Raw genomic sequence first — 26336 nt, 5'->3', positions numbered from 1 at the left:
CTTTCAGAAAAGTAACTTTTTTAAAAGAGAAATTTTGAGTTACTTCAAATGGGTGAAGCCCATGTCTTGCTCACCTGTGGGATGGCGGGTGGATTATACAATGTGATGTTCAGGACATAGAAATGGTCATCAGAAGCTTTCTAGCTAGGTAAAGGAAATCGTCTTCAACCGCAGGAAAAAAGTTGTTTAAAAAAGGTTGGATGTGTTCAGTTCTTCTCCTGCAGCATTTTGGGGACAAAACAGTGATTTTCATTCTTCCCATGGGGCAAACTGAGTTTCAGAGTGTTGCTTGGACTGCCTCCACCCCACTTACGCTTGCATATTGCTGCGTTGGGGAAGGGGTAGCAGCTTCTGATGTGGTCTAGAAGGATTTAGGGACGTGGGTTTCTTACGACCTGGTGGAATGTGCTTTGTCCTCTTAGGGAATAATTTACTAATTTTGCCTCTCTGTTCCTCCTCATTTTGTACCCTGAAATGTTTGCCCTTTCCTCTCTCCCCCTTGGTCTCTTTGATATCTGCTCCTCTCTGTGCTTAGTTGCCTCTTCTCGCTAAAGGAAACAACACAAGTTTCTGCAATGACTGTCTTCTGAGAGAGGTCCTACTTCTAAAGCTGCTAAGCTAGTTTCTCCTTTGCCATAAGTGAATGTATAACTTGATACTTTTTTTGTTCTGAAAAACATTTGTAGACATCTGGAAACAAATTGGAAAGCTAGCCTTACAACCTGCCAGCTCTCACCACCCACCAGCAAGTGCTCCAGACAATAGAAGCCACCAGTATTATGTGAAAATCGTCTGCATATGTGCAGCATACAGCTAATTGTATTCAATCGTGTGTTGACCACAGTTCATCTCCAGGGGTTTTAGCACAAATTATAATAGCATTACAGACTTCATGCTAATAACAGGCAAATTGTCTGAGGTGAAAAAAGCAGAGAAGTTGAGGCTGGAAAAGTGACTGATATTTTGAAAACGGTTATGATGATTACTTTGTTGTAAGTATTACCCATTCGAACAGTGATTCTCAGTCTGCCACCGTACCTCAGGGTGTATTGGCTTTTGCAAGGGGGCTGCAGGGTGCTGTGCAGTGTTAACACTGTTAGGTGTGCAAACACGAGTGCAGCATAAACCCAGAGATTTCAGCTAGGAGTCCCACTAGACCAGCTGTGGTCTTTATGAATTCTTTGCAACAGAAGAATTGCTCTAGTGTTTTTTTTCTACACGCACAAAACTGAAAACTAACGGCTGGCACTTTCCAAATGGTGCCTGGAGTCTAGAAGCACCGCATTAGAGCTTAAACGCCTTTCCTTTGAAGATGGTACGTTAATATTATATACTGGTAAGTGTTGTGGCATTGGCAGGCTCTGGAGTATAGAGAGTTTTACATCAGCGAACCAAGTTAAACCATCCATTCTTTGAGAACAGCATCAACCACAGAAACGCTCCACATTGGTTATTTCCCTGCACAGTAATTTGTAGTGGTAGAAAGCCACGAGTCTAGCACTCTCAATCAGATAAATGGGGACTCTGGGGGTGGAGGTTCAGGTGAAAGTGCTCAGTAGGGCGGTGCGAAACAGCACCGTTCCGCTTTGGCTTCCATTTTGATGTTTCAACAGAACAGTGTTTCGTTCCGTTTTGTTTTGTCGAAAGTTTCACCCATAGGCCATTCTACACCCAGCGTCAGGAAGATTGGTGCTGCCGCTGGCCCTAGCAGGCAGCACCAACCTCCTGTGACCTGGCAGGCAGATCAGGGGGTTAACCCCTGGGAGAAGTCCAGCGCAGCCCTCCCAGGGGATCACGGGAGACCGATGCTGCCAGCTGGGATGGGTAGCAGCATCAGTCTTCCTGGTGTTGGGTATGGGCTGTGCCCGCTGCTGGCCCAGGCAGCAGGAGCAGCCTCCAGTGATCCAGCAGGCAGAGCAAGGGCCCCCTGCACTCCCAGGAGGGCTGGAGGGCTCTGCTGGCTCCTGGAGGTGCGGGGGGTCCCGATCTGCCTGCTGGATCACAGGAGACTGCTCCTGCCACCTGGGACAGCGACGGGCACAGCCTGCACCCAGCACCAGGAAGATTGGTGCTGCTGCTGGCCCCAGGCGGCAGCAGCAGCCTCCTGTCACCTGGCAGGCAGATCAGGGCCTGCCTGCACCCCTGTGGGGGCTGTGCCGGACTGCTCCAGGGAGTGTGGCCCCCCCCATCTGCGTGCCGGATCACAGGAGGCTGGAGCGGGGGAGCGGCAAACCAGGGCAACTGCCCTGGGCCCCGTGCTCTGTAGGGCCTGGCAGAGCCCAGCAGTGTGGCTGCGGTGACTGCGCCACCACTGCCACCAATGGCAGCAGCAGCAGCTGCTTCATATGCAGGGCGTGTAGGATTGGGGCTGGGGCTGGTCCCTGCACCAGAGCCAACCTGAGGAGGGGTGTGGACCTCCCATCTGCCTGCTGGATGACAGGAGGCTGGTGCTGCCGGCTGGGGCCAGCAGCAGCACCAGTGTTCCCAGTGTGGGCTGCGCCCAGTGCTGGTCCCAGGAGGCAGCACCAGTCTTCTGTGACCCTTCAGGCAGATCAGGGGCCCGCACCGTCGGGAGCAGTCTGGCACAGCCCCCGCAGCTGTCCCAGGGGTGTGGGCCAGCCCCGAGTCTGCCTGCTCGATGTCAGGAGGCTGGTGCTGCCGCTTGGGACCAGTGCTGAAGCCAAGTAAGCCTGGCTTCGAAACTTTAAACTTTCAAAACGTTTTCAGTGCCCTTCTTTTGTTTCAAAGGCTTTTGTTTTGTTTCAATTTCACTGTTTTGAGCTCAAAATTCATTGAAACAGCTTCAAAATGAAACACTGGGCAAATTTTGCACAGCCCTAGTGCTTAGGACTGTGGTTCAGTCACTACTTTGGCAGGTGCTGTTCCCCTTCCTAGCAGTGTCATAGCACTAAGGAGGGAGGATGGCCCTGTGAGGGATAGATTGCTAACTGGGACACCTTGGCTTTAACCCTGGTTCTGCATAGGTGCCCTGAGACCTGCTTTTCCAGGCACACAGCCCAGCTACTTGTATATTGGATGCTTCCGGCGCTCACCCTGCAGACTTCCATGGACATTCATCTCTGATTTCAGGGGAACTTTTTGCAGTGCAGATACTTTGAGCATCTAATTCCCTTGAAATCAAAGTTGAGCTATTTTATGTTACAGGAGTGTAGTTGTGGTGCTCATGCTAGAGATGGGAGATTGCTGCCCCAGTGCTCCAAGTGTTTATAATAACATTTCCCTTACATCTTGTGAAGGGAAACAGCTTCAGCAGTAGAGTTTAAGTCACACATCTTCCTCCAGATTTGGTTGCAAGCTAGTGGTTAGTGAAAGGGCCTGGAAGCTGGGAAACGGGTTGGAGTTCCCACAAAGGGAAATGAACCCAGATGTCCCAGCTCAGTAATGGGAGCACTGGTCCAGGATCTGTTCACTAAGAGGAGAATGGCAGCAGGCCCATCTCCTGCTACCCAAGAAAGGGCTTAAACAGGGCTGTGGGCTCTGCTGTGGGAGCAGAGCCCTAGAAGTTAGATACCACAATGCCATCTTGTGACACACCCGTCCCCTTGTGGACTTAAAATGCACCCACAAAGACCAGCCTCTCCACAGCAGCTTCAGTGACACTTGTGGAGGTGAGACTAGCCCAGAAAGAGGAACAGTGCCCACAACCAGCACAGACCTTTCCCTTCTCTCCTGAGCAGATCAGCCCATGTGAAGCCATCGTACATCACCAGGGACTTGAAACTTTACACACCATGAACCTTACACCATGGTGTAAGGACGCTAAGTGGCTGTGGTCCCTAGATTGAGGTTGCTCTTGTAGTATGGAAGATGTCATATAATACTGTGCTGGTCTGTGGGCTGAATCTTGTGTCCTAGGTTGGCTTGTGGCCCTGCTCTGGTAATTCATGCCATGGGTCCCCCACTGCCAAATTTCCAGTTGTGGGGAGCCCCACAGGCCGGATGACATAGCTCTATGGGCTGCACTTGGTCCACAGGGGCTGTCTCTTGGTCACCCCTGAGCAAAACAGGAATTCATGACAGCCAGGAAATATAACAGGCCTCCTGCCCTTCTGTTACTGCTGTTGTAAGCCCGTGGAAGGATGTGTAGAAGGCTTTAGCAAAAAGTGTTTAGAAACATGTTTTTATTTAAGTACATGTGCTTAGAGTTGTATTTATTACTTTTGTCAAGGTACATGACAAAAGTGCTATGGATTAAAAAAGCAAGGCCGCCGCTTGAAGTGTTACAAGAAGAGAAGAGATGCCCTCAGCCCCAGCTCCAAGTAGACGTTGAGCAGGTCCTTCTTCAAGCTGCCACCTTTTGATAATAAGAGGCATCAGCGTCCTGCAATGAGAAAATAGCATTTCCATTTAGATATTTTCCACTTCCTGATTTTTTCTGTGCTTTGGAAGACTTTTGCCCAAAAGACTCGTGTTTCACTTGAAACGGCCTGTGATCAGACCACTCCTGTGCACATGGGCAGGAAGGGTGGTATGAAGGTTGCAAAGACTGCCTCAAACTTTCCCTTGTGACTCTGGAGTGCCTATGTCCTGTTCTCTTAACAGGTTCCTGTCCCTAGGACAGTGTCACTGTAGATTAAATCTGAGAGAAGCACAACACTTGCCAAGCAATGTTAGCAAAATAAAAGGCTTCACTGCATACACTGCATCCCCTGGGGGGAAGATGGCAGTATATAGAGGACCTGAAAAGTGTGGGTAGTATTGCTCAATGGGCTCCTGGAACACCTTCAGGAGCTATTGTGAGAGTTAGTAGGCACAGAAACTACGGCTAGCGTTCATGCGCAGCAAGTGTGCACCAAGGCAGGCTGGCCGGGCTGGCTTACCACTCCGCTCTTGAAGTTCTGTATTCTTTTCTTGCCTATCCTGCCCAACAGCCACCATGCCCAGGTGGGTGCATATTGCCAGAGGTAGCAGACTGCCAGGTATGGGTTGTCGCTGATCCAGGCTTCTTTCAGGTCATTGACGATGCTGACCAAGGTGAGCCGAACGCAGCGGGCAGTTGACATCTTGTGGGATTGATCACCTGGCTTTTCTAGGGACTAGGAAGAAAAGGAGGTGAGGAGTTAGGATGAATTTTTACCTGGAGAAAAACATTACTGCCGCTGGCGAGTTTCCAATGTGCATGAAAGCAACCCAGTAAGAACAGGGATTAGACAGTATTTCCTTGCTCCCTTGTTTGTCTCGCATCCCCAAGTGGCAGTTCTACCTTGTTCATCTGCACGAATCACAGCTTATTGCATCTTTTTCTGAGCATAATAAAATACCAATACACAGAGCCCGGTGCTTTGCTCTGCAACTGTAGGGGCAGCAAACTAAAACTCTTTTGGAGGAGCTTTAGTTTGCTGCACCCCAAGTTATGTGAGGCGCATTATGCCATGGAATTTCCTACAGTGGCTGGAATTAATGCACGATATGCTGCTAAGGCGTGCAAACACCAGCACCATTAAAGCGGTGCAAAAGCATTTAGCCTGCTTTAAAGTGTCGTGCACACACACCCTAGTGCATCTCCTGGAAAGTGGAATGTGCAGTGGACAATCCTTTGTTTTTTTGTGTACTTGCTTTCTGGGATTTTGGTCAAGTGATGCTTGCCACGTAACCTGGGCCCTAGTCCTGGGGCAGCTCCAGCCGAAATGCCATGTGTCTGTGTAAGAAGTTGTATTTTTCCTCCAAAGCCTGCCGTGACTCAAGCTGCTCCCTAAAGGCTACTTCATCCCTGCGACCACTGCACCTAACATAGCTCTAGTGCAGTAGACTTGAGCACAGGTCAGCAATATACATCCTGTGGGCCAGATCCAGCCAACAGCACCACTATATCCAGTCCACCGAGCCAGACTACACACCCATGCCAAGGCGAGCTGCATGAGCGCTGGACAGCTTCCAGCTGTGTCCTTACTGCCACTGCTTCTCCCCCTGCCCCCAGTGCTAGATGCTGTAGTGCATGGCTGGGATGGACAGGTTTGAGTGCGTTTCATCACAACAATTTCATTTGTTTTCCAAAGAGAAACTCCACAACAGACCTCAACTTCAGAACAAAAGCACTGCCTAACATGTCGGAGTCCCAAATCTGACCTGCTTAACCACGGTTCATAACCTGTAAACCCAACACCCTCTTCCAGATCCGAAGCGCATTCATTTAAGTCTGCTAACCCCAAAGCTGTGTGTGTCTGAGGCAGGATACCCAACACCAGGTTTTGCTTAAGTGGAGGCTCCTGAGACTGCTCTTCGAATGCCTGGAGTGAAAAGCATCACGGGGCAGGCCACTTCTGGGCAGATCCCACCCCCAGCAGTGAGATCTTTTGCCATCAAGGAGCCAGGTTTTCAAGTGAAGTGAAAATACCAGTCAGTAGAGTTTTGCTCTTTACAGGGTTTCAATTATGCCAAGAGCTTTAAAAACAAGGCTGTTTTATTTCTTATGAAAATACAAAGGGGAGAGAACCTGCCCAGCATGGACTCAGCCTAGGTGTTCTAGCTACCGGGCAGTCAGTGGACACACTCACAACATGTTCAACCCCCACTGCTGGTTTTTGCTAGAAGTTTTTACTATGAGCACTTTTGAAATGAAAGGAGGCTTTCTCCCTCTCCATTGGCCTCCAACAGGAAATAAGATGCCCGTCTTGGCTCTGTTGACTCTAGCAGCGATGCCAACAATTGCACCACAGTCAACTGCACAGGGAACATCTGTGAGTGGAACAAACAGCTGCCTACGTATTCAGTGTTGCAAAACTGTGAGGGAGAACTCCATGCCCTTCCCCCACAGCTGCAAAGGGCAGCTGGGCAGAAGAACGGGTCCTTCTCCCATACAAAGTGAACAGTGTGGAGAGGCTTGACAGTACATATATCCCACCCTGTCCAAAAGGTTCATGGTGCCAGATCCCAAGCAGCCCCTCTGCAGCGCGGTGCACACCAGCCAATGCAGCTGAGGCACTTCAACACCTTTCCAGATGCAGGGGGAGGCAAGGCGCAGAGCTCTCAAGTACTGAGCTCAGGAAGGGCACAGGCTCCTAAAAGTTAGGCGGCCAGTCTCTCAGTTCACCCTCTAGCTGGCTGTGCTAATTACACAGATTTTGCAGCCAGAAGTTACAAGTTTGCTGGCACAGAGGGGCTGGCAGGTTCTGAACCAGAAGCATCGATTCAGGATTCCCTGGGTCTGAGGCTCAGCATTTCCTGTAGCCCGGTCTCAGGGGACCCACGGCTGCGCCTTACCTTTGTGAGCTCTTCAGTAAAGACGTTATCTATGATCTTTGACTGGACAGGGCCCGGGCAGATGTTGGTGACGACGATTCCCGGGTACTCCCAAAGCTCCGGCCGAAGAGAGTTAAAGAAACCCTAGAAGAAAGGAAGTGAAAACCTTGTTATTTTCCTGTGCCTTGTCTTCCCCAGCTACAGAGTGAAGATAACACTTATGCAGCTTCCTAGAGTGAACTGATTAAACCCAAGAGGCGTCACCGATGAAGCTTGGAGCTCTAGCCGTGTGCTGTGCAAGCTCCAGCTATTACATTAAGTGCAATTACCACCGCTTTTCTTCATCTTTCACGTTTAGCAACCGACCAAAAGGCTTTTCTGGGTCCAAATATGTTTAGATAGGATGAGATTAGCTGAAATCATTGATGCTTCTTCCCTTCCACTGTCAGCTGCACAATGCCCTTCCCTGCACCCAGGGCCCTTTGTCTGCCCATCTCCCATGGACTGAGCGCCCCGGGGGGGCTAATTTGAGCGGCATCAAGTGTCTGTAACTCCATCTGGAGTCCACAGCAGTCACTGGTGCTCACAGCTTAGTGAATCATGTCAAGAGAAAACGGAAAAAGGACTGCAATAGCAGCATGGGAAGAAGCAGGCCATGTCATTAAAACACCTACCCCCTTCCTCAGCTCCCTCTAGGCACAACAGAGTAGCAAGAGCAGGTACGAGGCTTTGAAGTAAGGGGTAGCCAGCTTGTATGACGGAGAGCGCAAGTCTCCCAGGACGGATTTGCACAAGATGCTAGACGTGCAGTCACGTGGGCAGTCCTGCCCTGGCTCCGTGTGGAGCTGAACTGGGCTGGAACCGAAACACAGCAGCAAAGCAAGAGTCAAGAGAAGCTCGAACTGCAAAGACGACACGTGCTGCTTGTCCCCAAGCGCTCGCACTAGACTCCTGTCTTCTGGCGCAGGGCCTGCCTGGTGAACGCGTGGGGGGAGCTGCAGTCCAGAGCGCTGTGCGGCCTGGAGGCTGCTGGTTGGGAATCCGTGAACGGGCGGTTGTATCCAGAGGTGACCAAACCACAGCTGACGAGTCCCACGTGGCTCCAGTGCAATTTAAACACACAGGAGTTTAACAAACACTTCCTCTTTTCATTGACTGGCCTCTGTTTTATCAATTCGCCAGCCCTTGGTTATGATCTCTTTTAAGAAGTCATTTAAGCAGAAGCTATTGTTTAGGCTGGGGCACTGTGCACCTCTGGGGCAGGCACATCTTGAAAGAGTTGTGTCCTGCAGTCCTCAGCCCTGTCTAGACTAGGGCTGGAAGGCTCAGGGAGGCTGAACTAGACCCTGGTGACCAGAGCATTCGGGGGTGCCAGGGACTGCTAGCCCCCATGCAACTCTGGTGCAGCACAGAGCAAGCAGCCCCTGCCACCCCCCACCATCCTGCAGGCTCACTCTTTGGTTACTGCTTCTAGAGAGACTTTGGGCCTCAACCCCATAATTTATCCAAAGGACAAAGAGTTGGACCAGTTACTTCACTGCAACACGGCTGCTTAACCACACGTATCATGAGAGGTCCGCTCTGCACGGGGTTGGACGTTTGGACGTTGATTAGATTTAAACAAGTATCTTTTTTCTTCTGTACCTTGCTTAGGTTCTCCTGTTTGAAATGCTGCTCTCCCCACATGTGGTGATGGGGAAAAGGCAAGTTCTGACTTGCACCTGCCAGGTAAATATTCAAAGCCATGCTGGTGTGCTTGCAAGCCAGAAGCCTGGCAGCGAGAGCTGGTGTCTGTGCCAGCTCACATCAGGACTGCTACGTTACAACCATGAGGCTTGGTTCTGGCAGATGCATCTTGAACCACACAGACAGGAACCATTGGGAAGTGTCGAATGCAGCTAGTTTGCTGAGGCGTAGCCAAGGGTGGATCTGCCCTGCAAGACCTTTATAATTGGTGGCAGCGCCTGGCTTGGCCCTCCAGCAGCCCTGCTCCTAGAACAGCCACCCTGGGATGTTCCACGAAGGCGCTTCTCAGTAAGCCTGCGCGAAGCGGCTGGCATTCGCTTCGGATTTGGCCGATTCGATTCGCTGATTTGAATCACTGCCCCGAACTGATTTGGAGTTTCAGCTGCTACCGAATTTGCAAATCAGCCAGGCCCATCATTCCCCTCCCCCAGTCCCGCAATGACTGCCCACCCACCCCAGCTCCCGGTATTTGGGGGAAAAAAAGCCCCAACTCACTGGGTGCTGCAGGCCGAGGGGGCGATCCCTGCTGCCCCCCCACTGCCCCCATGCTGCACAAGCCCCACCCCTGCTGGCCCAGCCCCGCCCCCATGGCTGCCTCGCCCACCCCAGCTCCAACCCTTTAAGGAAAAAAAAACCTGAGAAAACCCCCAGACTCATCATTCCTGCCCGGCGGGGGGCAATCCCCACTGCCCCATGGGGGGCTCTTCCACAAGCCCCCTGAAGCCCTGAGCCCGCTGCAGGAGCGGCAAGTCCCAGGGTTTTTTTCCCCTTAAAGGGCTGGAGCTAGGGCAGACTGGGCAGCCATAGGGGGCTGGGGGAGCAGGTGGGGGATGGGGCCTGGCAGGGGTCCCCCCATGGCCCCCAACTCCCGGCCCTACTTACCAGCTCCTAGTCCGGCTCCAGCTCTGTGCTGCAGCAACTGGGGACTGCCCGAATCATCGAAGCTTTCCGAATCTTTTCCAAAGAGTCAGAGAGCTTCGAATCGATTTAGCCCTTTTAATTGGTCCCCCGATTCAATTCGGATTCAGCCACCGAATTGGGCTGAATCTCCTCTGAATTAAATCACCACCCGAAGCTTCACACAGCCCTACTTCTCACAGTTTGGAGGTGCTGTCAGCACAAAGGGACTTAGACGCCTCCATCCAACATGCAGACCCTCACAGCCTGCTACCTAATTCGGGAGGTTTCCAGCATTCAAGTTCCCTACATGCCGAAGCGTCTGCTCTAGGCGTGCGCTACACGCTGCTCTTGCACGCCCGAGCCCCACAGACATGGTTCTCCCCCTGCCCGGCTCTCCTCCGTGGTGCTCTCGCTGTCAGGCATTCTCAGATCATCCCATCCGCGTGCAGAACAGGGAAGGCGGTGGGAATGGCTGGTGGCAAACACTCACCAAGCGCATGCAAGGCCCAGGTTCAGTTCCTTTCCTCTGTCCAATAGGCCCTAAGCCCATGTTGCCACCTCCACAGTGCAGGCCTCACCCACCAGGTCCTTGGGTGTCTTTTGGTGGAAGGGTGCTCAGTCCCGCCTGTTACAGCCTTGGTGGGACATAATGAAATGGGCAGTAGGGGGGTGTACACATGCACAGGGGTAAAGGGGACCACCCAGCCTTGCAGTAGGTCATTCACCTGGGAGAAGGGAGACCTGGGTTGTGGCCCCTGCTCCAATGGATAAACCCAGGTCTCTCCAGCCCAGTGACCAAGCAGTCCTTGAAGTGACGGGTTCTGGGGCGAGCCGGTGAGAGCACCCTCTCTCCTGAAGTAACTTGTAGCATGGTGGTGAAGGCGGTCCTGGGCACATGCGAGTGCTCATCCCCACAGGCAGAGGAGGGACCAGGTTGCATCTCCTAGGACCTGGATGAGCCAAGGGCTCAAACTGTGGTTATGAATCGGCACCTGAGGAAGGTCCTCCTCCAGAATTCAAGACATACCCTTGTTCTTGGCAATTCCCGTTGGCTAACTGATGCAGCTGTCTGCTTGGTGCTGGCTTCTGTGCGCCCTCTTCCTAGGCACCTACCCTGCCCCACGCATTGCACAGGGGTCCTGGGGATTTAACTCAGGGCTGCGGGTGCTACCAGGTCCCTCAGAAGCAGGATGATGAGCTGAACAGCGAGCCCCAGCCTCCTTTGTGAGCCCAGCCCTTAGCATCTAGGCCACACGACAGCCGAGGCTGGCCAGACCCCAGGGTCAGGGCTGTAAAGGAGTGTCTGGAAACTGGTTTGGGCAGTGTTGCTTTCTTCAAAGATACAGAGCTTTTTCACCAGAGGGCTGCAGCTTTCACAGACGCCATAGGCCAAGCTCATAGCACAGATCAAGGCTCCCAGGATTCCCGCCCACTCTGTGAGCCACCCCCATCCATTTTGGGGAGTCCCTGAAAGGTCCACCACCCCTTCTGCCTGGGAATCTGTGCATCACCCACTCCCTCAGCTCCCATGCCCAGGTCCCTCTTTCTGCCCCCTGCTTTTGTTAGGCCACCAGCAACCTAAACTCTCTGTTGGGCACACGAGCAGAGCTAAGATGAATACTGCAATGCCTGAAGATAACAACAGATTGAATACCACGCGCTTCACGAGACTGCCTCAGCTCTGACGAAGGCTTTCCTGCGGTATGGCCGGGGACCCCAGGACATCCAGGAACCATAGGTCCTGGGAGCACACAAGACCCGCAAAACCTCAGCTCTTGGACTTCAGGACAGCTCAGGAGAGCCAGAAATACTGGAATGGCCTTCCAGGCAGGGGCTTGTAGGGCTCCCCAACTCCCAGGGCAGAGGCGGCCAGCCTGGGTGCCAGCATGCCCGCACAGCCCTGGCAGCCAGCAGTGGTGAACCCGGCAAGGACGCCAGCATCTGTCAGCAGGTGCCAAGTTCTGAGGGGAGCACATTTACTTCTAGAAACACCGCGCGTCTGCTCCAGAAATGAAAGATTCAAAGTTTGCAGCTCAGGGGAAGCTCAGATAACTTGCTTTTGTCTACTGAAGTCAGAGGCTTTAAAAGTTGCTGATCATATAAAGAGTGTGTGAACACTTTATTGCTCAGTCTTCACGGCAGGTCCACGTACCAGGTGCACAGAATCCCCATTCACCAGCACACTGAAGGTCATGCTCCTCTCCTCCCCATCCCACGAGACTCCATGTGCTATTAATTATATGAATTGGTAGCTGGTAATTCATAATTATATGAATTAGAGAATCACACACTCAAGTCCATTATTCCCAATTCTTCACTGAAATGCTGCATGCTGCCAAGTGAACAAGTAGCAGTAAATAAAGGACTATTGCATGTACTTCGTAGACTCAGAAGCCACAGCTATTCAAGAGCTAAAGTAAGAACTGAGGCTTTGTCACCACCCTGGCAAGCCTTCTATATACAGAGCTTTACAATCTACACTAGTATAGGACCTCCTCCAAACCGAAGGTTTCCACATTTATAAAATGAACCAAGGGCAAGGGCAGGACAAACAGAGAATATCCACAACTGGACAGAGAGGATTTTCTAGTAAGCTCTGTTGGAAAAATGCTGATTTGTCACAAGTGAAACTTTCCCTGGGAATGCAGCATGAAACTCTTTTCACAGGACCCGCTCCCCAGATCCAGGACAAAATTTCTGCTAAAAAATCATAGAAGTCGGGTGGGAAGGGACCTTGTAGATCTTCAGGTCCAACCCCCTGCCTGGGCAGGAGGAAAACCGGGCTCAAATAACCCCAGCCAGGTAGGCATCGAGCCGCTTCTTAAAGACCCCCAGGGTAGGAGCCAGCCGCTTCCCTCGGAAGTTGGTTCCAGATCCTAGCCGCCCTGACTGTGAAGTAGTTCCTACGGATGTCTAATCGAAACCTACTCTCCAACAACTTGTGGCCGTTATTCCTTGTTATCCCGGGGGGCGCTAGGGGGAACAAGGTCTCCCCCAAACCCTTCTGGTCCCCCCTAGTGAGTTTATAGACAGTCATCAGGTCCCCCCTCAGCCTTCTCTTGTGAAGGCTGAATAGGTTCAGGTCCCGTAGCCTCTCATTGTAGGGTCTGCCCTGCTGTCCCCGGATCATGCGGGTGGCCCTCCTCTGGACCCTCTCAATATTGTCCACATCCCTCTTGAAGTAGGGCGCCCAGAACGGGACACATTACTCCAGCTGCAGCCTGACCAGTGTTGCGTAGAGGGGGAGGATCACCTCCTTGGTCCTGCTTGAAATGCACCTGTGGATGCACGATAGGGTCCGGTTAGCCCTGACGACCGTGACCTCGCATTGTCGGCCCATGTTCATCTTGGAGTCCGTGATGACTCCAAGATCCCTTTCTGCCTCTGTGCTCTCAAGAAGGGAGTTTCCCATCTTATAAGTGTGCTGCTGGTTCCCGCTGCCGAAGTGCAGCACCCTGCACTTGTCCGTATTGAAACGCATCCTGTTTTTGTTCGCCCACCCCTGCAACCTATCCAGGTCTTGCTGCAGTCTTTCCCTCCCTACCAGCGTGCCCACCTCACCCCAAATTTTGTGGTGTCAGAGAAATAAAATGTCAGAGACCCCTGCAAAAAGGCACCTGTTGGCATGCCTGCCTAGGGCGCAGGAAGCCCAGGTTCAAGGATCTGCTCTGCCAAGTGTATTGGTGACGTGTTGGAGGGGTGGGGTAGGGTGGCATATGCTCCCCCAGATTTCTGCGCTGACAGCAGGGCGCGAGGCTGCTGTCTGGCCGGAGCCAGGGCCTGGCAGCAGTGGGGTGGCGGTGTGATTTCTGCACTAATGGCAGGGCATGGGGCGGCAGCCCAGCCAGGCCCAGTGCCCACTTGCAGCAGCAGGGGCAGCGCAGAGTGGAGTTGTGCCCCCCCGCTCACACCACATCCGTGCCACCTGTGGCAGAGTTCAGACAAGGGATTGCAAGCATCTGCCCCGAGCTCCAGCTGCTGGCTGTTCAGACATGGTGTGTGCTGGGGGACGTGCATGCACTTCTAGATTTGGGATTATTTAAAAAAATATTAAAGGGCATTGAAGGGTTTTGCACTCATCCAAGTGTAGACTAGGAAAGTGCGAGATTTCAAAAAACAAACCCCCTCCCCCCAGAACCAACCTCTACCCCCAGCCTCACAGGATGTGAAAAGGTTTCAGTTCAGCTTTCTTTCTAACTCTAGGCTGAACTTGTTAAAGCTTTTTCTCTAAACACCCCCCTTTTATAAAATAAGGGACCTCCCCCCCATCCTGAAACCTTGCAATGGGTTATTTGAGTAGCAGATTCTGGAACCAAAAAAGAAAACCCTGGAATCTGACAGCACTCTGGCAGGGGTTGCCAACCTGTAGCATGCATGTCATGTGTGGCGTGCAGTGGATCATGGAAGGAGTAGAGAGTATAGCAGCAAATAGAGCAGGGAGCAGAAAGAGCAGCAGATCAGGTGGGGAAAGAGAATCAGAGTAGCACTGAGGAGGGCAATTTGTGTCACACCTCCCAAAAAGTTTGGCCCCACATGGTTTCAAGGCAATGTTAAGGCCATGTTAGTAGCTTAATTGTTCATTTCCAAGGATCCTGGGTTTCTTTATTTTAACAGAACTAAGAACTGCAAAGCTTTTTATTTTTTAAAGATACTGGTTCACTCTCAACCTTCACAGCAGCTTAGCAAAATTATGCCTAGGGATTAAGAGCACACTGTGAGTGTTTATGGTATTGCACAATGGATGAAGTGGGTTTAAACAAAAAAAGCATGTCACAAAGATTACTTGCAGCCTGGCAAGTGGGGGAAACCCGCACTTATTCTCATGCACACTTTAAATCGATCAGAGCTGAAGCCAAAAGGCATCTTGTCTAATAGAGACCTGCAAGATCCATGTATCAAGAGCTACTGAACAGAGGGCAAAAACGTTTTTGGGCAGAGTGCCAAAAACACCCACATCCTAAACCTGTAAGGTGTTGGTACGCCAGGGTGGGTGACAGGGGAGCCGCCAGGGGTCCGATCCTTGTTGTGGCCATGCAGCCCCGGCTCCTTCCCCGAGGCGCAAGTCCCAAGCAAAATACCTGCACACACCACGCTCTGACATGCATGCTGCAGGTTGCCTACCCCTGCTATAGTCTGCTTTGATCACCATGATAGATCACCATCATGTCAGCCGTGCTAGGGAACACTACTGAGAAAATACACCCCTCCATGCTTGCCAAAGGGCAAAAAAACCATGGTCACTTTCTGGCCTTCAGCACTACTCACAGGCCCTCATGAAGCAGAAGTGACATTGCTGGTATGAAACAGCTTACCCCAGAGGTTACCCCTATTGGGAAAGTGCTGGGTGTGCTCTTCTGTGGCAAGGAGCATGCACATAGCTGCCTCTCCCAAGTCAGCTTCTAGCAGGTGCTGTTACAGCACTATGCCACTAAGGGGTGAAAGAGCTAGTTTGCACCCAGCAATGGCCACTGAAGTGGGGTAGGGGAGTGAACACGCAAGGCAGCCCAAGTAGGAACCATTCTACATGGTAAAGTTACTACACAAGTTTTTATAAGGTAGCTTTACTATTTTGTATAGTCAGTCTGTGGGATGGGGACTCCCCCTTTACTACATAAGTCAATTTACTATGCAGGGAGTGTGCGCCTGCTCCCTCAGCCTTAAATGTGCTCAGCAGATAGGGGCTTCTGTTGCCTTAGGCACTGAAGAAGTGGGAGCACATGGGTGGGGTTTGTTTCAACAGCACTGCCCAATATGTAGATCTGCCAAGAGCTCTGGGTAATCTAATCACTGGCCACACAGCTGTGTTGTCACTAGTCTGGCACAGTCTTCCAAAGCTGTGCTGTTTTCACAGTACCGGCCGCTTGAACGTGTTAAGAGAACAAGCAGTTCTGTGTCAGGCAGTGAAGCAAAGTCACTTGTGCATTTGAGTCAGGTGTTGGGCAAAGCACCATTTTCTAGCCTCACCAACCAGAATTGCAGTTTAAGCTCCCAGAATCACCGCCATGTGTTAAAAGGAATTCACAGAACAATGTTGAAATCCAGATTGCATCTATTCACCAGTAGTTGCAAGAAATCCAGCTGCAGCCAGCCAGAGATCAGGAAACAACAGTCACGTTGGTGAGAAAGAGAGAGCAACCCCCACCCCCGTTTGTTGCAAGGCATGTTGAGACACAAGGGCAGGATGCAGATGTCTGGGAGGTTAATTGTGAGAAGTATTTTGTGCCACTACTACCCTCTGGCCCTACCGATGCAAGTGCTCGACACTCGTGGCTTCTAGCGTTCCTTCAGATGCTCCTGCCGCAAGACAAACTTGAATTCCTCAAGGAGCTACTACACCTTCCCTAGTCTCTCTTTTACTGAAGTACATCAGACCAGACCATATGCCTCATTCTCATTAGAGATAATTCCTTGTTTGATATTACTTGGGATTATTACTAGGGATTTGTACATTTGGGGATTTTGCAAGAGTATTTTGCCTCTGGCTGAGATCTGAGCTAATAAGCGTGAGAAAAAGGAAAAAGCACTCTAGCATCTACTCAAACTGTCTTTCCTCATATTAAGGAAGTATATCTCTGCTGATGAAGTTTCATGGTTTTCTAGGTCACAAGTTAAGAGTAGGAAGATGCCAATGGCAACTGCAGTGGGACATCCTAGGGCTGGTTTATGGGGTTCTGGTGAAGGTTCCCCATGCTTCACTAGGTGCTGCAGGGAGAATTCATCCTTCGGAAACCCTCTAAAGCTCAGAGGAAAGCTCTGAAATGCCTGAGGGATACCAAAGAGCTGCGCTGCATCTTGGAACCAGCAGCCTTGTGCCATTGGTGGACAAGCCCAGTTAGCTGCCCCAAGCAGGAAAATGTACAGTCACCTAACCCACCTTGCTGCAAGCCCAGCTGTCTGCAGATCACCAGCCCCCTCATCCTGTGTGCATGTAGTGAGCAAGGGAGGCAAACATGCACTCATTGTGACCAAACCTAAGGTCCAGGGCAGAGTGTGGTTCTTCTGCCCCTTGCACCTGCACAACCAGGATCCAAGAGTTTGGTTCATTATGGAATATGGGCTTTTCTGACATGGCTCTTAAGAACATTTGGGACAGGATTTGTGAAGTGTGCATGTCCACTTTTACATTTTGGAATCGGAATAGCAAACAGGAAAAACCTCTGCTAGAAGTGGACACCGTGCATTCATGTTGCTTTCAAAACCCTGCGAGTTCTGTGCAGCCCAGGGTTTCAGTGCAACAGTTTTAGTTTTACAGTGGTATATAAAGCCTGGCAAGGACAGGAGGGTGTAACTGGCTCTTCTGTACCTTGTTTGTATTTTGGGGATTTCATCATGCCCCTTGATATGATAGTCACAGAGCAGGTGAGACCCTTTTTGTTCTCCTTGAAGCCTCAGCTCCTGGAAATCAGTGATTAGGACAGACTCAGCTTTCATTTTACCATCTCCCTCCCTCATGGTTGTGGAGAAAGAATTTGAAAAATGCATTGGAAAGCAGAGAAATAAATCCTCTAAAGCAAGCAAGCAAGCTTTAAAGGAGACTGGAGGTGTCATTTTGGAAGTCTAGGTTGTGACCATCGAATCTTAATGCCACCTCACACTTTCTTTAATAAAAGGGAACAGTCCATTTGTTAGCCGTGCACCAGTTCCCAGGAATTCACAGAGTCAGTTGTTCAATATCCACAGAAGAAATGAACAGGACAGCGATGGGTGTTTGCTTGTACAGACAATGGGAGAAGTTATTTCTTATATACCCAACCCAAGGAGATTTGAAGACCAGAAAAAAAAGCCCACAGCGAGTATAAACTGTTGCTCAAACCCTTCTCATGAGGGTCTCTCTCACTAGTCTGTGACTAATACAAATCTTTTGCTGCAGACGCTGAGCCAGACATTAAGCTACAACTTTACTCTATGCCCAAACAGCACCAAAGCTCCTGGAGTTAAAATCTTACCTGCAGGGCATGCTTGCTGGCACAGTACCCAGTGGCCAGGGGGGCTCCCATGATACCCATGACGCTGCTCACAGTAACGATCTTCCCTTTCTTCCTGTCAATCATGTGATTCAAGACGTGCTTTGTTAAGGAGATGGTGCCCAGGTAGTTAAGCTCCATAATGGCATTGTAGACGTCCACACTCGTATCCACAAACAGGGAGCGCTGGGAGCGACCGCCATTGTTCACCAAAACATCGATCTTTGGGAAAGATGCAGCAACAAGTCAAACCTGTTTCCTTTGGAAACTAGTATCTGCAGATGCAGTGCAGACTTGACCCAGTTCATCCCCTGCCCTCAGTATCTTCTAGCTTTGTAGCACTGAGCCAGTATTTATGCTAAAGAGGACACTCAAGCATTTAATCCTAATCCTGAAATGGTTTGAAGTCTAAACTGTGGTTCAGCTAATTTTGAACGCAACTTTATGTTAACCAGTAACAATCAGAGTGAGAAATGTACACATGCTTAATAACTATTCTCCAACTATTTGGGTTGGTCTAATAAAAGATATCAAATTCACCCAAGGAACCTTGTCTGCCTATGTCCTTAGACCAACCTGGCTACAACCTAAGCCCCTGCAGCTTGTTAGAGAAACACTGGTCAGCTGGAAAACTACATGTTGGCCCCACCATTTCTAAGCACTGCTGTAACAAGTAACATCCAACACCCGGCACTGCGTGATGATCTTTGTAAGCAAACCCTTCTGCCTACGTGGGGCATTACTGTAGTAGACAGAAACAGGTAGCAAGTGTGCAAGACTGGCAAGCAGGGGCTGGAGTTGTGGCCTGAAACTCTGCACTCAATTCTTAACTGACTGGATTTGATTGCTGTCGCCCCTTTAGTTTCATACCCAGAACTGCCCATTTGGAATAGAACAGCTACACACCAAGAACAAGTTTGTTCATTCAACTTCGTCTCATCTACATTTCCACCACAGTTGGAATTAGAACAAGATAATGCTGGAGATGGGACACAAAACTCTTTGAACTTGCATTTGTCCACTTGACTTTTGAATGAAGACACAGTAACAGTGGGTTGCATTTTCAGTGGGTCTTGAGTTAAAAAAGTTACACGATAATCAACTGAATGGTTGTCATTGGCTATATTGTACAATCAACCGAGTGTGAGCCTCTCTGTAGTCGCAGCCAATTGAATCCTTGGACTCAGACCGTTAGCCAGAAGTTACTAGCTTATTCTTGCACCCGTGTATCATATCACTGAAGCCAATGGTGAACCCAGAGGGTGGATTAAAAAATGATTTTTTTAAAATTTAAATTGATTTTTTTTTTTAGGTTTTTTTTGCCAAGATACTTCAAAAAAAAGCTATATAAAGATAGAAGTTATAATCCCTATTCCATGATGATATCTTTGAGCTCTAACCTATCTTAAATTAAAACCAATTATATACTATTTGAGACAATATTTTCATGCAATATTCTCAGAAAAGTTTTATAAAGATAGGTCACAAAAGGCCATGGACTATATTAGAGGCTCAATCTTTTGGGGTTCCCAGAGGCTGCTCTACAGATTAGTAAAGATTAAAGAAAACCACTCTACCCAATGGGACTGAGTGCTCAGTCTAGAAGATCCCATTAAGCATCTCTGTGATGCTTAGTTTCAGTTCTCAAACTGTGGATTTGTGTTTCCAGAAATAACATCCTTGTTAACAGCAGCATATGGAGATGAGAGATAACAGACCCGATTACTTACCCAATCGGCCCTATTGTCTCTCTGAAAGTTTGCATACAGAGTCAAGCCCTCGCCTCTCTCTAAAAAACAGTTTCAAGTTAAATGAATAGAGGATTGTTGGGGGTGCAGTAGATTCGGGCAAGGAGGAGTGTGGAAATAAATGCAAGGAGGGAGGGGCAGTAGAGACCAAAGAGAAAACATTTTGAGCAGACTATTCCAGAAGTCTTGAGGGATAAGCTTCTGAGTACAGCCTCTCCATTGATTTGGGATCTAGTGAGGGAGTGGTATGGTAGAAGGGAAAACCTATCATGGCAGCAGGCTTTCAAGGTCATGAGAGAGACCCTGTGTTTAGGAATATTGTAATAAAAAGTTATATCAAACAACAAGAATGCACTTTTTGGAGAAAACAGTGATTAAATTGAGGCTTCCTGGCCAGTGATTTAAATCAAATCCACCGTGAACACTGCAGGATCAAGGCCTCATGTGCTTCTCTGCCCATTTAATGTGGATAGTGTCAAATGAATTGATTTGCTACCAAAATTGAAGGCAGAGCGGTGGGAGCATTTGCCAGGGAAAACCTCAGTGCAAACAGGTAACTTACTCTGCCAAAATGTTGAAGAACAGCCTTGGTTGCAGCTTCATGAGAGCTTCGCTCAGTCAGGTCAAGGCGCAGAACAAGGATATCGTTTTCACTCAAGCTGCTGATTTCTGAAATTAAGGAGGCAATTGAAGATTAAGCACAAATGTGAATGATTGAATAGCTCTGCGATGCCCAGTTCCTCACCATGAGCATAGATCACAGGGCTTTAAAAACCCCAAAAAAACCAAGCAGAGAACTCATTTTCTACAAAGCTGCATCAGGTCATGGAGCCTTATCATAATGCTTGTAGTACAAGGGCAGAGTCAAAAAGCTGCACTTCAGCTCTGAGAGTTTTTGGGCTGACATGGTTACAGCACTGCATTCTCTAAACCAGCGACTCTAAAAGGATCTCGTGGCTCCCTGTTTAAAGGAGCTGGGCTGCTGTGGCGCTGGGTGACTGTGCTTTGTTCCATTAGGAAGTTGCATATTTCTTGGACACTGCAACAGGATTTTGAGGTGGAGATTATAGCCAAACCCTTCAAAAGAACAAAGTGCAAATGTGATCTTTCACATTTAGCCTCCAGGTTAATTGTTCAGCTGTGGCCAAACTGTGATTGCACTCTGGGTTGCCATGGGGTGGGCACTGCTAGCATTTTGCCAAGGCTTTAGGCCAAGCCTAGACACTGCAGCTGAATGTTTGCTGCCGTACAACTACAGAAAGTGTTCCCCAAGGCAAAGGAAGGATTAAAGATCCTGTCAGCAGATCCATGTTTGGGAGCTAAACAAGTAAGAATGCCTTGTGTTTGCCAAGTATCCCCTCACGGCCAGAAGGCAGCCAGTTTGATTTAACTCAATACTTTAATGGATTTATAAAAACAAATAATTTTCATGACTCTAAAACTTTTTAAGAGGAACAGTGGAAAAGCCAAGTAACAGCCACGATATGCTTGTGAGTTTTATAGCGACTCACTACTATAACAGAGAGCGAGAGAGAGAGCATAAATTATTCATAATAAAATCCTCACTAAATTTGCAAGGCCAACTGCAAGAAGCAGAAAGTGAGGACAGTGGGTTTAATGCAATTTCAGGGGGCATTTTTAATATCTACACTTGCAAAACACAGAACTAGTCACAAGTCCTTCTCAGAAGGAGGGGAGAGGATCAGAAGGCCATTCAGTGCTCCAAGACATCCCGTCACAAACAAAAAGGAGGACCTTTTGCACAGTGAACTGTAAACACACAGATGCAGCAAGGCTTGCATAGGCACCAGCAAACCTACCTTTACATTGCTTTCAGTGGAGAGGGGGAGCTGCTGATCAGGAGTGCACATCAGTTGTGACAAGGGTCTTGTTGGTCCTCCAGGCCCCCAACACTACTTTGCTCCTCCCCCACCCCATACTGCTGTAACTGGCCACTCTGGTACATGGTCCTTTCCCCACCCTTTTTATTGGCACTTTTTAAACCCAAGCTCCCTTGCAGTGCTTGCTCAATAAAAGCCATCTCTTTAACAGCCAGCTATGTCCTCACTCCCTCAACTGAAGCCCCTCTTCATGTCCCCCTAGCCCCTGCGAATCAAAATGCATGGGTCCAAACATTACCCTCCCGCCCCCAAGTCAGAGAAGCGCACTGCAGACATTGGCCATGTGCAGGCTATTGAACTCTTGTTTAGCAGAGAAAGGAAAGCAGAAAACAAAAAACAGAAAGATCAACCACACGTCACACAAAGCACGATCTCCCCAAAACAGAGCTGCAATTACTGCCCCTCCCCAACACTGCAAGGCATGCTGGGCTGGGTGCTGTCTCCCACCCCTGGTGTCAGAGCCACAGCACAGGCAGTCCGACTTACGGCATTTTGACTTACGGCGATTCGCACTTGCGGTGCTCCGCCATTTACACCCATGTTATTACTTATGGCGCTGGATCCTCGCACTTATGGCACCACGGGGAAATTCACAACGAGAGAGACAGGGCAGCAAAACAAACATCCCTGGATCAGTTTCTCAAAAAGCCATCAAGTGGCCCTAAGTCTCCCCAAAGAAGCCCTTCTGAACACCATGACCTAGATGAAGGTGTTTCTTCAGCTTCCAATTAAATAAAATTTTATGTGATTAGTTACTGTATTGCCTTGTTTAATTGATTTATATACAGTACACTTCAGAAAGCTTTGTACTGTACAGTGTATATCATTTATAGTTGATTAAATAGTTGATTTAAATATGGTGTTTATGGTCATTTCTATAAAAGGCTGGGCATCAGGCCCTTGGTCAGGAACGTAACCCCCTATTATAACATCTCCCCCCCCCAGAAACAATCAGATTCGACTTGCATAGTTTCGACTTACAGCACCTTTTCCAGGAACGCAACCTGCCCCAAGTGCAAGGACTGCCTGTACCTCAGACAATTGTGAACCAGTTCTAATCAAGATATTGTTATGCGTGTCTACACCCTCCGAATGAAGCAGAGTTAAAACCAGAGCAGTTCTGCTACACTTGCGTCTTTACAGCCATGCAGACAGAACTGCTCCTAAGTCCGGTCAGTACCCTTTAATATTGATGCAATTGGCTCATCTGCCCATACCCCATGAGGATTTCAACTGGCTAACCTTGGTACTGGTGAGAGTTTGCATTTTCTTATCTTAAGCAGATTTCCTTCTTGCCCATTAAGAAGGTGGTTCCAACAAAAAGGGACCTCTACAGTGAAAGTATCTTCACATCCATGGCAAGTATGACAAGCATACAAACTCCTTAAGCCGCGCAATTTGGCAGCTGAAGGATTTAGCGTAGAGCTGGCCAAAGTTTTTTCCATGCCAGCTCAGAGACCCCAGGATGGACCTACTAGTCTATGCAGTTCCATCAGCTGGACCTGGCCATCTTCCATTGCCAGGCCTTCATTTGCTGTCAAGTCACCTTTTCTGTTGACAATATATTATGGCAATCCACTACAGTACCATTGGAGAAAGGGATTTACAAAAGGTTTAATGCCCTCTCATAAAATGAAGTATTACATTGGATATCCGTTTTCCTTCTTTTATGAAGGCCTCCGAATCGAACAGTAAGTTATCAGAGCCAGCTGCCATCAGTGCACATGTCCATGCCAAGGGTTAGCTATTCTAGTGGTTTTGAACAACTGACCTGTCCAAGTGTGGTACTGAGCCTGTGTCCTAAATAATCGCCTGTTGCCCTTGCTGCTTGGGAAACACTGAGAAGATAAAAACACAAATTAAGATGGAAGAATTAAGTGTTTTGAATTAGACACCACCACATGCTTCTCTAACATCTTACTTGGATCTTGGGTAGTCTCAGCCAGGTTTCTGGGACATGACACAGATGCATGGATCTTTTCTTCCCTCAACAGCACTGTTCAGTTCAAAAGTCCAGGGCTGCAGCATGATTTGTTAATGATTACATCTGTATTTATCCTATATACAGACAGAACTAAACCTTGTTTTCACAGTGCTGGACAAACAGTATTGAACCGGTTATGCCCCTAGTAAAGGCCCCTGAATTGCATGGGTAGCATTTGTGGCAAAGGTTGCCAGAGTGTTTGTGCACTTGGAGTAATAACCTACTGGGCAATAACCCCCATTTTGTGCAGTGTAAAATTACTGCTGGTAGCACCTGACTCTGGGTTTTTCCATTCCACATCAGAATGGAAAGATGGGCTAGACTATATTCCTAAAAAACACACGTTATTGCCCTGCCTGCAGTAGGTGTGGGCAGGAGCAGCCAGCCAGAACTTTGACCACTTGTGCTCTCTAACTTCTTGGCAATCAACAGCAGGAGTCATTTGGCTGCATTAGGAAATAAGAGCAAGAAGAGACAGCAAATACTTCATTTTGTTACGACAAGCATATCTGACCTGGAGGAGTATGTGGAATAGGAAGATACTATTTTGTGTAGTTTTCAGGAAGAACTGGGTTTGGAATTCAAGGTTCTTCTACTCAGGAGCTCAGAGGTCTCTATAACTCCAGCTCTGCTTGCATCTCTTCCTTCCTCCGTCCCCCCTACTCCCCAGCTAGTCCAACAACTTCTTCCCAAGTCGGAACATTTAACTTCCCCGTAGGTCTCCTTCATGTCTCTATACTGCTTTCTGCAGCAAGGTACATAGTCACCCTAGCAAGCTTTAAATGTAGCCAGCTTCTGGTACCCATCCTCCCTCAAGTATTTATTTTTGACTTCCTCTAAAACTTCAAATTCCCCAGCTCCCTACAGCAGCCTCCCCTGTAAACGCAGTCCAAACCATTTCCTCTTTAAAGGAAGCAATGGCGTATTCCAGGTGTAACAGTTCCAAAGCAACGGGTGCGTGTCTCCATCGAGAAGTTAGTGTAAACCAAGGTTAGGTGTGAACTTACAGCCCACCAGCTACTCTGGCCGCACTCTCTGGAAACAATCTTAATAAGCAATAAATGCAATGTAGCTTACTACGCTCTGAAGCCACAGACTTAAGACAGTATTATAGGCTCCAGATCCAAATTTTATCCCTTGCACCCATCTGTAATACAGATTGCAAGTCAGCTACTGCCTAAACTCCTGTGTGGCTTTAAAAATTCTCTTTGCAGCAGAGTTTTTGTTTTGGTTTTAAGTGCTAGCTACCCAGTTGGCACGAGACAGACAAGGATACAAACTGGTCAGGAGTAAGGTTAGGCTGAAAGAGAGAAGGGGAGTATTAAGCATCAGAGAAAGGAGGACCTCAAACAGGCTGGATCAAGAAATGCATGTAGTTTTAAGGTCCAGCTTGATACATCTGTGAACAAGAGTATACAGTGGTGCTGCCAGTGAGGGCTTGGCGTAGACATGAAGCCCCAGAAGGCCCCATCCAGTCCTATGCAAGAGATATTTGCAACGCTTGCCTAGAATCCAGCAGCGACAGCAAGTTCACAGATGGGGAACTCAGCCATTTCATGCAGAAATCTGCTGTGGGTGAGCAAACCCGGCACCAAGGAGATTCCCTGAATAGGAGCCCCTTTTGCAAATATGTCTGCAGGATATGCCATGCACAGGGTCCACAGGAGATCAATCAAAGCAGAACTATACCCCAAGAAGAGCCTTAGTTAAATACTTCTGGGCATTTCTGGCCAGACCATTCAAGACCAGCAGTTGCACCACTTATCTCCCAAGTGTCCATTCTTGTGACTTGTGTCTCATGTCAGGCTACTGGCCAGACTTACCACTGATTTTTAACAGCTCATTAGAGCTATAGTTCTCTCTTGGCTAACGCTTCCGCTGTGCAGAGCCAAAATATAATCCCGAGCTATCCATTTCAAAAGAAAGTCGTTCCAAGTAACACTACGCCTCTACCACTTCCGCAGCATTGCTGGGAATGCAGCTCCAGCACGCTCCTCAAACCCACTCCTGCACTACATGTGCCAGGCTGGGGAACACAGCACTGAAGCTTCCCCGAGGGTGACAAAGTCTGTTTACACATTGGCAAAGAGCCTTAGGTTTGTATTAGGCTCTGCTCCGATTTGGGATTCCAACCCATCTCCTGCAGTTGCTCTTGGCTCTTCCTATGTCAACTGCTTTATCAAACCAATAGCTTATTTTGCTGCAGACCCTCACTTGGCAAGCAGGCAACCCACCCTCAGCTGCTCCATAGTATTTAAATATTTTTGCATGTGGTTGCCCAACTCGCTGCCTGGGAACTGACCTGCAAATACCACATATGCCAGGGTGGTACATATGCAAGTTCTCTTTGCTTCAATCCACTCTTGATTCAGGAGTAATATTTAATCTCATTTCAGGGTAGTTTTACAAGTGAACCCATGCAGACCTGGTCTCCAGCTACAGACAACCAGTGGGGAAGTCTGAGGAGCGCTACTGATTTATACCAACCAAGGGTACAGTTCTACATGTCACTTGTGAAAAAACACTTGATTGAAGGATCCCGTGTCCAATTAGATCATTAATTGCCCAGGACAGTTTCAGCATCCCACCTACACTGACCACAGAACTAGAAGGACAGCTTCTCAGATCCAGAGCTGCTTTGGACTACGGGGTCTCTTTGTGGACCCTACCTACAGCTGGTATTGCTGACCCAGGGAGCCTCTCTCTAAATCACATGGTATCCATGTCTACATATTCCATTTTCAAGCAAGTCCTGGTTATTCCCAGGCTGTTACTCCATGTGAAATGTCAATGCAAGTATTGTTTTTAAAGTCCACCATAGAGGGGAAACAGACAGAAAGGAATATACAGGTAGAGCCAAAAAGGAGTTTCTTTTATCAGTTTGGTGGGGGGG

At 48.9% G+C, this 26336-nt stretch overlaps 1 protein-coding gene across 1 annotated transcript in view; it reads right to left on the bottom strand.

Moving 5' to 3' along the window:
- Nucleotides 1-4125: 4125 nt before the first annotated feature.
- The window catches only part of DHRS7 (dehydrogenase/reductase 7), a 29989-nt gene continuing 7778 nt past the window's right edge, over nt 4126-26336 (bottom strand). The window contains exons 3-7 of the mRNA XM_025207160.1: nt 20121-20227; nt 17793-18032; nt 7222-7344; nt 4842-5057; nt 4126-4342 (exon numbers count right to left, since the gene is read on the bottom strand). Coding sequence (XP_025062945.1) covers nt 4304-4342; nt 4842-5057; nt 7222-7344; nt 17793-18032; nt 20121-20227 — 725 coding nt within the window. The 3' untranslated portion in view covers nt 4126-4303. The remainder of the gene's footprint in view (nt 4343-4841; nt 5058-7221; nt 7345-17792; nt 18033-20120; nt 20228-26336) is intronic.

The sequence above is a fragment of the Alligator sinensis genome, unplaced genomic scaffold (assembly GCF_000455745.1).
Source record: "Alligator sinensis unplaced genomic scaffold, ASM45574v1 scaffold708_1, whole genome shotgun sequence".
Classification (NCBI taxonomy): Eukaryota; Metazoa; Chordata; order Crocodylia; family Alligatoridae; genus Alligator; species Alligator sinensis.
The sequence above is the reverse complement of the archived record's forward strand: the minus strand, read 5'-3'. Positions and strand labels throughout refer to the sequence as shown.